The following is a 14,125-nucleotide window of genomic DNA, read 5'->3' as shown; positions in this document are numbered from 1 at the left end:
GCCAGAATAATTAGCATAGTATATGTGCCACTGATTAAACACCCAGCAGATAGCTTGGTAATTAAGATCAGTGAGTGCCATATTTTGAGGCTTTGTCATCTTATTATCTGCCTAACAAGTGTTTCATCTTTACCTCCCTTCTGATTTGAAGTTTGATAGCAATCTCTACTAATTCTCAGTTTATTTCTTTAAATTACCTTACCCAAATTCTGATAATTTTCCTGCGGTCACTACCCTCCCTCTCTCTGTATTTACACAAATGTGTTGATGTCACATTTCTTTTGAAATGTAAGGCATTGGGAGTTCCACTGTGGCTCAGCAGGTTCAGAACTTACATAGCATCCATGAGGATGTGGTTTGATCCCTGGCCTCGCTCAGTGGTTAAGGCTCTGGCATTGCCACAAGCTGCAGCATAGGCTAGCAGCTGCAGCTCCAATTACACCCCTAGCCCAGGAACTTCCTTATGCTGCAGATGCAACCATAAAAGAAAAAATTTAAAAATAAAAAAAATTAAAATGAATTATAGGGAATTGGATACTGCATAGCATTTGTGCTTGAAAATTCAAGTTCAAACCCTTTCAAAGCCCATCGTTCTTTGACTGAAGAAAGAACCAGAGGCCAACTCCATGCTCTGAAAATTAGTCAAACTTCCAAACTGAATACATATCCACAGAGTTCATGGCTCCTTTCCGGGCAGAGCGTATTGCCAGGGATTCCAAGAATATCTCCCTCAGGGTCCAACTGCAATCCCTCTGACCCTGGAATGCAGCCCCTCAAGTGGCCCTGGCTGCTTGCCCCCCGATGATCCTAGCCTGTGATGCTTTTGCTCCTCAGCTCGGAGTGTCTGGGGTCAGCTGCTGTCCTTGTAGATGCAGTGAGATTTTATCACAGAAGAGGCAAGAGCTGAACTACTGAAGAGCAGAAAGCTGGCATTGACTCACTTTCTTTGGCACAGGCTGAGCCATGTCTGCTACATCTCTTTGGACCAAAACCAGGACATGATCATGACTTTAATGGCAGTGTAAACACATGACCTGCGTCAAACTGGGATACTTTCAGCTTTAAGCCACAGAAAACACATGAACTGTACTTAAGGAACAAAGACAAGAATTCTAGCAGTTGGCCTCCTGGAGCTGGGGCAAAGGTTTAGAAATGTCATCAAGGAACCCTCCATCTTGTTCCTCTTTCTGTTCCACTCACCTTAGTATGTCGAGCCTTCATCTTATGTCTATCACCTCATGGTTGTAATGTGGCTGCCACAGCTCCACACATCACGTCCATGTTCAAGGAAAACAGAAGTGCCAGCCACTACTTCCCCTTAAAATTATGAAAGGAAAAAACTTCCTAGATGCAGCAGAGCAGACCACACCTGCTCTCACCAGAGAGAAGTGGGTTGCCAGGGAAGCTAAGATGTCAATAAGCTAGAAAAGGAGAGCTGGGCAGATGCTACTGATTTAAACCAACACGATTCATCACCAGGGGCCAGGCACATCATCACAACAAAGAAAACCCAGGTTCTTTTAGGGAGAAAGAGAACAGATATTGAGAAGGAACTTCAGAGCTGGCTCCTCAAACGCAAATATAGACATGCATCAGATGGGAAGAGAATCACTGTATGGAACAGAAGTTGCAAAATCTTGCAGAGGAGCTGAGAGGAGAAGGGTTCATTATTCAGGGTTCTCCAGAGAAACAGAACCAAAGGAAAACCTCTGTGTGTGTGTGTTTTCTTAAAATAAAGATACATGTGATTTATTTTAAGAAATCGACTTGCACAATTGTGGTAACCAGCAGGTCCAAAACCTTCAGGGCAGGCCAGCAGACTAGAGGCTCAGGAAGAGTAGCAGGTCTAATCCAAAGACCATCTGCTGCCAGTACTCCTTTGGCTCAGGGCATATTAGTCTTTGTTCTGTGAAGGCCTTCAACTGATTGGACAAGGCCCACCCCCATTACTTTACTCGAAGACTACCAACTTAAAAAATAAACTTCAACCCACCCCCAGAAAAGAACCCTCACAGAAACATCCAAAATGTTTGACCAAGTATCTGGGCACCATGGCCCAGCCTGATTCACACATAAAATGAACCATCACGCAGGAAGACAAGAGAAAGTGAGGGATTTCCCGTTGTGGCTCAGTGGGTTACAAACCTGACTAGTATCTGTAAGGACACAGGTTTCATCCCTGGCCTTGCTCAGTGGGTTAAGGATCTGGTATTGCTGCAAGCTGTGATGTAGGTTGCAGATGTGGCTTGGATCCTGCGTTGCTGTGGCCGTAGCATAGGCCAGCAGCTGCAGCTCCAATTCGACCCCTAGCCTATGGAATTTCCATATGCATTGGGTGTGGCCCTGAAAAGCAAGAGAGAGAGAGAGAGAGGGAAAGGAAAGAGGTTGCAAGATGGGAACACAAGGCAGAGGGACGTCCATAAAGGCACATGAGAGGAGAGATGCCATTGAAAGCTACAAACCTGCAACCAGTAGATAAACAACTCCTCGAGATTTAATGCAGAGTCCAGCAACTAGACTATAATATCATATTATGAACATTGAACTTACTAAGAGACTAAGAAAACGGAATTATCCCCGCCGCAAAAGAAGGACTGGTGGTTCTGCAATGTGATAGCGGTGTTAGCCAACATTACAAAGGCAGCCACCTTACAAGCTATAAATCATATGATGTATACCTTAAACATACTCAGAATGTTATGTGTTCAATATATTTCAATGTTTTTTCTTTTTTCTTTCTTTTTTTTTTTTAATGGCCACACCTGCGGCATATGGAAGTTCCCAGACTAGGGGTAGAATCAAAGCTGAAGCTGACAGGCTACACCACGCCAGATCCCAGCCCCATCTGTGACCTACACCATAGCTTGCAGCAACGCTGGATCCTTAACCCCCTGAGGGAGGCCAGGGATCGAACCCGCAACCTCATGGATACTGGTCAGGTTCGATACCATTGAGCCACAGCAGGAACTCCTCCTGTTTGTTTTTAATAAACCCCGCAATGAGTCCACTTGTAAGCGTACGGCACAGCCTGGAGAGCCTCCCAGCATGCAGGCGCTGCTGGAGCAGGTGGACGTGGAGACACCCAGGAACGAGAGGCAGAGGGCACGGAACGCGTCCACTCTCCGCTCGTGGAATGCACAGAAACCAACAGCAGTGCTTGCACTCGCACAGGGCGTGGAATTGGGTGCTTTAAGCCTCAGGTGCAGCCTGGACAAATCCAAAGGCAGCCGCAAATACTAAGGTTACTTTTTTGTGTTCACGTATGTGGTGTGTTTGTCTTCTTGAGGCAGCCCGGTCTATCTCTGAATTTGGAAGCCAAGGATTCCCCTGCCTTCTCCTTAATTCCAAGGTCTGTCTGATTTATAGTCACCCAGACTCTCTTGGTAGATGAAGTGAAGGACTCTGTGGTTCAGAACATTACAAAATATTCCTTTCAACCGACCAGATGTTCCAAGCCAGTCTCAGGAAAAGGATTTTAAAGTTTCAGCACAGAGTCGCACTTTGGGTTTTTTTTTGTTTGTTTGTTTGTTTGTTTTTAATGGCTGGGCCCGTGGCCTATGGAAGTTCCTGGGCCAGGGATCGAATCTGAGCCACAGCTGCTGGCCTACACCACAACTGCAGCAATGCTGGATCCTTTAACCCAGTGTGCCTGGCCAGGGATCAACCGGTGCTCTTGCCGTGACCCCGCCACTGCAGTTGGATTCTTAACCCACGGCACCACAGCGGGAACTCCTACTTTATTTTATTTTTTTTATTTTATTGGCGTATAGTTGACTTACAATGTGGTGTTCGTTTCGGGTGTACAGCCAGGTGGCTCAGTTTTACACGTACACAGCCGTTCTTATGATCCTCAGTCCCACGCCTGAGCACATAGCACGGGGTCTTTGTTTTAACCACACTGTCCTGTTTCTCCCAGTCACAGGCAGGTTTACTAGAATAATCCTGAACGGAGGCCTTGGGGAGAATAGTTCCCATCTCCCTGTAAGGAAGGGGTGGGGAGGGCTGCTGGCAGGTGGTGCCTCCCCAGAGCCGTAACTGGAGCCGCTCGGCTTCTATTTATAGGCACGCCCAGAGCCCGCTCCTGCAGCTGCTGACTTTGGACTCGGTTGAGAAGAGCCGTTTGGTCGCCACACAAACGATATTACAATGTCCATCTCGGCCCGCCTTCCCGATTACCCGGTCACTTCGGATTTGGTGACGAGATTAAAGTCGGCCCTGGAAGCCGGGGATGAGGAGAGGGTGAGGGCCCTGGCCTGCACTGAAGTCCGGCCCGTGGATGCCGTGATAGAACTGGCCAACGACGACTGGATGAAGGACCCCTCGGCGCAGCTGCCCCCCGGGGTGCTCCTAGGTAACTGCGTCAGTCACTGCCTTGGAAACTGACCTCCCCATCCTGTGTGCCCTTGAGGGGTGGGCGCTGCGGGTGGAAGGGCACATGGTTGAGGCAGGCACACGGTACCTGCCCAGCTCCCTGATCCTTATTTCATAGACATACGCATGTGCTGCAGTCACTGTATATACATAATGTCTATGTGCACACACGACACGTCTGCGTATATATACGTAGTATATATTTAGTATGGATCTCTCTGCCCAGTATATATCTCTATGTCATATTATACATACAGGATATATATTTTATACACACACACACACACACACACACATCGGAGGACATAGTAGTACATACTATGTACACCACCCCTACCCCTGGGGGTGTCAACGAGCTGGGTAAGGCTTTAGGGAGAAACTGGCTACTGTGTGTGTGTGCACCTATATATATAATGATATAAAGAGAGATACTATGTATAGAGGCATACAGTGTATATCTGTGTTACATAGGCAACAATTACAGCACAATAAAAAAAATGTAAAAAGCAAAAAAATCAAGCCATGACACCAGTGCCCAGTTTTCATCTCTCCACTCCCGCCCCCCCACCCCACCCCCCTGCCGCTAGTCTATTTGCATGTGTGAACTTCCTCCACGTGTAACTGTGTGGTAGATATAACTTGTGTTCTCTGTTAACGTTTCTAAAGTATTTTCCCTGGCACTACACAGTCTTCTTAATTTTAATCCTCTTTCGAGGCAATGAATCCACCCTTGGCTCTGCCTGGGCCGGCCCAGGGCCTCACAGGGACAGCGCCCTTGGGGTACACACCCCGATCCAGGAGCCTGCACTGGGGTTTGAAGGGGACTGTGTTTTTCTGAGTCCATGAGAGAAGCTTTTCACGTTTGTTTGTTTTAATTATATTGACGTATAGTGGATTCACAATGTTGTGTTTGTTTCTGCGGTACAGCAAAGCGACTCGGTGACACGTGGATATATTCTTTTTCGTATTCTTCTCCGTGATGGTTGATCACAGGCTATTGGACATGGTTCCCTATGCTCTGCAGGAGGCCCTTGTTATGCATCTATCCTGCATATGCTAGTTGGGAGGGGATTTTAACATCATAAACCACCCTTCGGGCGGGGAGTGTTGAGCCCTGCAGAGTCACCCTGCCCCCTGCCCTGTGCCTGCAGGTGAGGTGCCTTAGCAAACACATCAACCTACCCCCAGGCTAGCTGACCAAAGCTGCTGCAGGGAGCCGGGAGGGCAGGGTCTCTGCTCTGGGCACCCCTCCCTGCCAGATCCCTGCTATGATTTGGCTTCATCATTTGATCCCTGGCTTCAATCAGTGGGTGACGGATCCGGCATTGCTGTGGCTGTGGTGTAGGCCTCAGTTGTCACTCCTATTTGACTCCTAGCCTGGGAACTTCTATGTGCCACAGAGGCAGCCCTAAAAAGAAGAAGAAGGGAAAAAAAGGAGTTCCTGTTGTGGCACAGCAGAAACGAATCCGACTAGTAACCACAAGGTTGCAAGTTCCATCCCTGGCCTCGCTCAGTAGGTTAAGGATCCAACATTGCCGTGAGCTGTGGTGTAGGTCACAGATGTGCCTCAGATCCTGTGTTGCTGTGGCTGTGGTGTAGGCCGGCAGCTGTAGCTCTGATTCAACCCCTAGCCTGGGAACCTCCATATGCCCCAGGTGCAGCCTTAGAAAGCAATACATTACAATACAACACAATACAATGCAATACAATACAATACAATACAATACAGTACAATGTAATACCGTTTCTTTTCACGTTGCTAACATCCTGCACCATCTCTACTGTCCCCACGCTTTGCTAAACACCTAAAACCAATGAAGCTGGTGTTAAGAGAGCCTCGTTCGGTCCCACGGCAAAGCCATCGCGTTCTAAATCAGATCTGTTTACACTTCCTCCCTGCCGGAAGGTAGAATTCAGGAAGGCAAGAACAGGTCCAAGCGGATGATGTTTTGAAGGACTTGGGCTTGTCCTGGGTTGTTCTCATCTCAGGACAGTTGTAACTAAATAATTACGCATGTGAGCCTGGGGCCCATCCTGGTCCCAGTGGTTCCATTGCCGGGGAAGCAGGCTGGGCGCTGGGCTTTACTGCAGCTTAAAGGCGCAGCGTGCTCACGTTGGCATCTGGAAGCTGCTGCTCTGGCTGAAGTGTGAGAGCGGGCTTTGAAGAGAACAAGAAAGGGTTAGGAAACAAGATCCAGTGATGGGTGAAGGCAGTCGCCCGGGGAGGAGATGACAGGGTCTAAACCAAGAGTGGAATGGACACAAAGGTAAGTGACAAAGCTGAGAACCGCTGGGAAGGGCTTGGTGGCACGAAGAAGATGGTGCCACCCATCCGGACAGAAATCAGAGAGACCTATGACTGTGTTTGAGCCTCTGGGCATGCCTCGCAGTATGGAGAGCAGAGGCTTGAAACAGGGATAACCCACATGACCGGCTCCCAGGAGTTTAGAGCCCATGTCATTACAGGTGCCTCAAGAAGTTTCAGCCTTGGAGGGAGATGCTCCAGAGGGAAGCTTGGGCTCTGCCACCGCCAAGCTGTGTGACCTCAGGGAAGTCACTTTCCCTCTCTGGGCCAGTGCTTTTACTTAATAACTAGTGCATGTGATTCGGTTGGATCCGCACTTCCCAAGCAGAGGTCCCTGAGCACAGCTCCATGCGGGAGGGCACTTGGGAAGTGGTCCGTGCGCAAAGGCGTGTTACAGCTCACTGTGGCTTCACCCGCAGGGGGACGGGTAGTTTGCAGATGCTCTCTGGGCGACGCTGGTTGGATCACTGCTGAGGTCCTTTCATCTCCAGGCTCCTCTGAGGCCATGATCCCAGAGTCTCACGGCCTCAAGCTTAAAACAGAGCGAGGCTTCCTTTCTTCTGAGTGTGGGAGTAAGTGGGCTCTTTCTCGGGGTAATTATGAGACCTCGGGGGACACTCTTGAGAGAAACAGAGCCGCTTGCATTCAGACATACCCGTGGGGTCTTTGGAGTGCGTGAAGGGGGCCAGAACTTGTGCCAGTGCCTTGAAATGCCACCTCCCCTGGGGAGGAAGCCTGGGAATAATGTCCCTTGTCCGGAAGAGGAAGGCGAGGGTGAGAGGATGTAATGAGCAAGAAGATGGGGCCGCCGGGGCCAGGAGAGGCGTGTGCGAGGGTCGCGCGAAAAAGGCGCTTCTGGGGAAAAAGAGGAAAATTGTCCAACCCAAGGACAACCCTGGTTGATAGGACTCTGAGTATTGCGCAAAAGGTGACCATTTGCAAAAATAAGAAAAAGAAAAGAGTTCCGGGGTGGCTCAGGGGGTACAGACCTGGTATTGTCAGTCCTGTGGCTTTGGTTACTGCTTTGGTGAGGAGTCAGTCTGTGGCCTGGGAGATTCTGCATGCCTTGGGTGTGGGGGGAAAAAGAAAAGTAACGCTTTTCTGGGAGGCCCTGTTATGGCGCAGTGGAAACAAATCTGACTGGTATCCATGAGGTTGCAGGTTCAATTCCTGGCCTCGCTCAGTGGGTTAAGGATCTGGTGTTGCCATGAGCTGAGGTGTAGGTCGCAGATGTGGCTCAGATCCTGCATTGCTGTGGCTGTGGTGTAGGCCTGCGGCTGCAGCTCTGATTAGACCCCTTGCCTGGGAACCTCCACATGCCACCAGTGCAGCCCTACAAAACAAAAATAAAAAAAGTAACAATTTTCTCTGCTTGTCAATGGAAACCTCTAAGGATGTTGCTTTTCTCAGTGAAATCCCCACGCTCATCTGTGACCTTATTTCTCCCACCAAAAAGAACAGAAAAAATAATGGTCTTTCTGTGCATCCATATCGGCATTACAGCGAAAGCACAGGGAAAAAGAGGTACCAGCCGAGGAGGCGGTGGGAGTGACTTATTCTGGAGAAGCCCGAGGGTGTACGTGTGCTCCCCTGAGGAGGGGAGAGGGCGAAGGAACTTAAAGATTCAAGGGGGAGGGGAAGGGAGTGGGATGGACGGGGAGTGTGGGGTTAGTAGATGCGAACTGTGACATTGAGGGTGAATAAGCAATGAGGTCCTGCTGTACAGCCCAGGGAACTCTATCCAGTATCTTGTAATGGAACATGATGGAAGATAGCATAAGACAAAGAGTGTATGTGCGTGTGGGGGGGGGATGTGACTGGGTCACTTTGCTGTACATCAGAAATTGACAGAACATTGTAAATCAACTATAGTTTAAAAAAAAATTTGTAATCAGCCGTGGCAGGTACGGGGGCAGAGTGCAGAGCGTACCCTCAGGCACGGCCACGAGGCGGAGGAGCAGTCCAAAGTCAGGACTCTCCTAAAGAGGCAATTCAGCTGTGCCCTGTGAAGCCACCTGCTCTCCTGCAAAGATGTAGCTGGGGTGCCCTGTGGATGCTGCTCAGGGCCTGCGGGCTCTAACGGGTGCTCAGGCCCCCTAGTCTGACTCAGACGCCCCACTGTGAGGGGCCAGGGAGGCCATCCCAGGGCTGGGGTACAGCAATCCCGTGTCGGGGCGGGGGGGTGGGATAGGGCGGAGCCCCCAGCTCACCCACAATCTGAAACCCCCTCTTTCCCACTCACCCCATCCCAAGGCGACCCCCCCCTCCAGGATGACACCCACGAACTCCCGGGGTTTGTGCGGGCTTCCTCTGCCTCCTCCTGGCTCACCTAGCATCCCCACCTCCCTCCAGACCCCGCCCAGAGCCCCGCTTCTGCTGGAAGGTCTCCTCTGCCCCTTCCCCCACCCACGGACCCTCCTTCTCCCTCCACGGAGCCCCTGCCCTCGGGCTCTAGCAGTTACTGCAACACGCAGCCTTGCTGGGGGGTTAATGTTTATACCCACTGGCCATTTCAGACCCAAAAGGACCTCCTCAAGGTCAAGACCCTTGCCTGGAACTTGGTATCCAGAGCCTGGCACAGGGTCTTAGCTCTGAGAAGGGCTCGAACTCTGAGTCGAAGCTCCTTGGCTAACGTTCAGCTGAGTGAGCGCAGACTCCTCTTCCACAGACCCGGTCTGGGTGAGTCTTTCTGCAAGGAAATATTTGATTCCACTTTCTGCTAAAGCCAAGTCTCTCCTGTTTAATAGCAGCCATAACTGCATTATTCGTCCTCGCCTCTTTGCAATGCCTACCAGCTCACTAAGCGGTGAGAACATGGGGAGGCAGGAAGGATGGCGGGGGAGGGGCGGTGAGACCCCACTTGCCCCCAAACGCGTCGACTGTACAATTTGGTAGCTGGAGTAATCAAACTACTTAAGAAACAACTGATTACTAATTGCTATTATTAAGAATGTCAGCATTCCATGATTTTGCTGCTGATATAGTATATACAAGTCAAGATGCTACTTGAATTCTTGATTGAAATAGAAAACTAGAAGCATTATGTTGTGTTTGGAGTAATGGTATTTAAGCATCTGGAAGCAAGTTAAAGAAATACTAATTGGCTTTTTATTAAGAGATCTCACCCAGCAGCACGTATAGGTGGCGAAGGAATGTGGGTGAATGTGTGGTGGTCACGGGCCAAGCGGAGTCCGTTGGCATGATTCGGCCAGCAGCATTGAAGGCTGGATGCTCAGCACACCATGTCATCAGGATGCATCCACACCCTTCTTCCCTGTGCGTGGAGGGGAACACTGTCCATGGAAAACCCAACAGTTGAATGTCAGTTAAATCAGCACAGCTCCACGGAGTTCCCATCGTGGCTCAGCAGAAACGGATCTGACTGGCATCCATGAGGATGCAGGTTCCATCCCTGGCCTCGCTCAGTGGGTTAAGGATCTGGTGTTGCCATGAGCTGTGGTGTAGTTTGCAGATGAGGCTCTGATCCTGCGTGGCTGCGCCTGTGGTACAGGCGACAGCCCCAGCTCCAATTTGACCCCTCGCCTGGGAACCTCCCCCTAAAAAAAAGAAAAAGACAAAAGACAAAAAAAAAAAAAAGAAAAAGACAGCTACTGCCCTAGAGGACTCACATGTGACCCAATGACACTTGCATTGCTGTGTGTTGCTGGCAGCTAGAAACCCCTGGTGAGGTGCCCTGGGTACGTGCCCCTGGCTCCCCACTCCCTGTGTGGTCTTGTGCTTCTCAGCCCATCTCTCGGAACCCTAATTTCCTCCTTTAAAAATGGGGGGTTGGGGAGTTCCCTGGCAGCTCAGTGGGTTAAGCATCCAGCGATGTCACTGCTGTGGTCTAGGCTCAATCCCCTGGCCCCCTCATGCTGTGGGCGTGGCCAAAAAAATAAGGGGGTTGGTGAGGTCCTCTCTTAGGGTGTTTCCAAATGGGACTCAGGAGGGTTCTAGACCAGCGAGTTGTGTTTGATGATATTGACAAAGCCCTGTTGCCTTCATGGGTGTGGAGAGTCCTAACAGAGGCCTGTGTAGACCCGGCCTCACATCGTTGGCTCCAGGCCAGATGCGCAGGGAAGGTCTCACCTAGAAGGCTGGTGGGAGACAGGTGGATGAGCTCCCATTGACTAACAGCAACAGCTTGGCCCTGGAGCCAGCAGCCCACGGACCAGAGCACGTTAGCCCCAGAACAGCCCCCAGTGGAGGCGAGCAGGAGGAAGCACACTTCCTTCCAGCGAGGACTTCTTTCATGTGCGTCCTGCTGTCTTTCCGTCTCCCAGCTGAGGAGAACGAGGCTCAGAGAGGTTGAGTTCCACAACTCAGCCCCACAGCTGGAGGAGCTGGAAATCCAGTGCTCTTCCTGGGATGCCACATGCCTATAACTGGCCTATGGCTGCACTTCACAGGTGGGGACACCAAGGCTCAGGAGCATCCCCTGACTGGTCCATCACCAGTAAAGAGCAGCATCCAAACTGGGTGTGTTTCCTGACGTGTAGTCATGGGTCCTTGATGCAAACCTACCTGGAGACGGGTCGCAGGAAGACCCATGAAAAAATGTCCCCACTGAAGCTGTGTACAACCTTTTGACTTTACATTACACACACACACACACACACACATACACACACACACACCATCAATAGCTTGGAGTCCCTTGCTTCAAATAATTCAAATAAGAGTATTAAGGAAAAATACGGATGAATGATCGGGGTGCTTGGCTGCAGAATAAAAACAAAAATGGGAAGCAGGAGGTCAGAGATGACAGGGAAGGTGGGGAGGAAAGGACTCTGCCATCTCGGCTGCAACCCTGATCAGAGTGTGTGGGGGCAGGGAGACCCTGCTCGAAGCAAAATGAAATTAAACCTTTCTAAGTACTTATAAATCAGCACCTAATGACACTATCCCACCACCAGCCGGAGCATTGCTCTTATTACTTTGATTCACAAGCCAGGAAAAGATCCGGAATTATGCACAAATTATTGTCCCATCTTCTTAATTAACGCTGATTGCAAAATTCTTGCTAAAGTCCTTGCTAACAGACTCAATTATGCGCTGCCTGAATTGATTCACCCAGATCAAGTGGAATTTATTAGAAATACACTTTCCTACAATAACATCAGATTATCTTTGAATATAGTTAAATTATTTAGGAATAAAATGGCTCCAGCAGCAGCCCTTGTTTTAGCTACAGAAAAATTTCTCCCACCACCTGGAATGAAGATATTCCTTTGCTTTCCACCAGACACACACTCTAAGCTCTTTTTTTCCCAGAAGCAGGTGAATTGCTGTGGTGAGATGAGATATATGCCTTAGAGCTAGTGGTCCAGCTTACATATGCGCAGGAAGAAAAATCCTACAGGGTCGTCTCAGCACCCGCCCCCGGCCCTCCCCCCCAGTATAACCATCACTGCCTGTGGAACACAGTGAAATTGCAATTAGACTAAATCAGGATATTTTCAGAATCAAAATTGAGAAACAGGCTAATAAAGAAATAATGTATGCTGATGACATACTTCTATTAGCATCACTCCCCAGCACACTGGAGAGTTTTGAAAGAACAAAAAGAAATGAGGATAAGAGAGAAGAGGCTTTCTACCTTTCCAGGATGACAGATGTTCCTGCAGTGGTGTGCCCTGCTTAGGACAAACATTTCTAAGAAACTAACTGGAAATGGCAAATGCACGACCTATATAGCCTGGTACCAAATACCAAGTTCAGCCACTGGATATCGAATAGGGACTGAGCTTGTCCTAGCCACCATATCCTGGCACGCAGTACCTGAGTGATAAATATTAATAGACCAAATAGGATATGGAGGACCCTAAAGATCTCCTGGGTTGGCCCTTGAAAGATGAACGTATTCTTGAGAGGTTGCGATGGGAAGGAAGGGAATTCAGACAGAGGGAACATGGGGGGTAGACGTGGATGTGGAGCACACAGCCCACCTTGTGCAGGAAGCAGGACCTAGCTGGCAATGGGGTGCATAAACCAGAGGAGATGAGGGGTGTCCCAGCAAGCAAGTTGGGACTGTATCATGTGCGGCCATAAAATCTCAACATAGGCATTAACATTTATTTGGAAAAGCAGAGAGGGGCCATTCAGCAATGGACAGAGATCATCTAATTTGGAAAAACAAGAAACTCTTACACATGTGGAAAGGCTCCAGATGGAGAGACTCGTGCCAAGAGATATGACTAGCTGCCACTTCCTTCCCACTTAAGTCCCTATGGCAATACAGTGCACCCAGCTGGAAAAAACACCACCTTTCCCCACCTCCCCGGAAGCCAGGGCTGGCCTTGTTCTAGTCAGTCATGGGCTGAACAGCAGATTGAAGGTGACAGAAGAAAGAGTCAGTGAATTTGAAAACAGATCAATAGAAAGTATCCACTTTGAAGAACAGAAAGTAAAATGATTTGAAATAAAATGAACAGGGACAGTGGGACGATATAAATGATCTGACACATTCAACTGGAGTCCAAGAAAAAGAAGAGAAAGAGAATGGAGACAGGAAAAAAAAAAAAAAAAACATGTAAAGAAATAATTGCCAAACATTTCCCAAAGTGGATGAAAGATATAAATTTGCAGATTCAAGAAGTTTCGCAAACCCGAAGCAGGAGAGACAGAAAAGAAAGGAAACCAATGTGTGCCTGGTACCCAAATGCTCTACTGATGATTGTTGAGTCAAATTTGCCTTGAGAATAAAGAGCAGGCTTCGCTGAAGTGAGGGATGGGGAAGATCTGCAGACAAAGGGATGTGGAAGCCCTTCCCTGTTTGGAGGCGTGTGTAACTCTCCTTCCCACAAGCCTGCCACTGCTCCCCAACTAGAGCCAAGGTTGGCAAACTGTGTCCGAGGGCCAGCTAGCTGTTTTTATAAATAAAGTTTTATTGGAACATGGCCATGCCCACTCATTTGCATATTGTTGATGGCCGCTCTCACACTATAATGGCAGAGCTAAGGAGTTGTTGCAAAGACCACATGACCTACAAAACCTGAAATATTTACTACTCGGCCCATTACAAAAATGGCTTGGCAACCCCTGTCCAGCAGTACAGAGTTCAACTCTACAGCAAGTGTCCAAGGGCTTAAAAGCTGTGCTGTGAACAAACTCACCCCACCCTCTCTCCCTGCATAGCTTCACCCACCCTGTACACCAGTGATTCCAGATGACAACAGTGCCACTCAGGGCTCGGTGGGGGGTGGGGGCTGCTCTGCATGGGTTTGCCCTGAAAATTGACAGTAAACATTTAGAAACATTGATGGCAATTTGACAATTAATGTAACACCCACATGTGTGATTACTGGACTTGTAATTATGCCTTTTTTCCATTTTATTTTATCTTGTAATTAATTTTAATTGTATTTTGAGAGAGAATCACTCTGTGACAAATTGGGAAGAAAAAAAATTCCTGGCCCTTCCCCTGAGGTGGTTGAGAAATGCTGGTCC

The 14,125-nt window shown here is 49.0% G+C and overlaps 1 protein-coding gene across 3 annotated transcripts in view; it reads left to right on the top strand.

Annotated features, from left to right (window-relative positions):
- The window catches only part of ASB18 (ankyrin repeat and SOCS box containing 18), a 66,341-nt gene continuing 56,295 nt past the window's right edge, over positions 4,080–14,125 (top strand). For 2 of the 3 annotated variants that reach the window (XM_021075269.1, XM_021075270.1), the window contains exon 1: positions 4,080–4,351. In XM_021075269.1, the coding sequence (XP_020930928.1) occupies positions 4,147–4,351 (205 nt within the window). In that variant the 5' untranslated portion in view covers positions 4,080–4,146. The remainder of the gene's footprint in view (positions 4,352–14,125) is intronic. The other variant, XM_021075268.1, reaches the window with a different exon arrangement.

Source organism: Sus scrofa, chromosome 15, assembly GCF_000003025.6.
Source record: "Sus scrofa isolate TJ Tabasco breed Duroc chromosome 15, Sscrofa11.1, whole genome shotgun sequence".
NCBI lineage: Eukaryota > Metazoa > Chordata > Mammalia > Artiodactyla > Suidae > Sus > Sus scrofa.
Note: the sequence above shows the minus strand (reverse complement) of the source record. Positions and strands in the feature narration are given on the sequence as shown.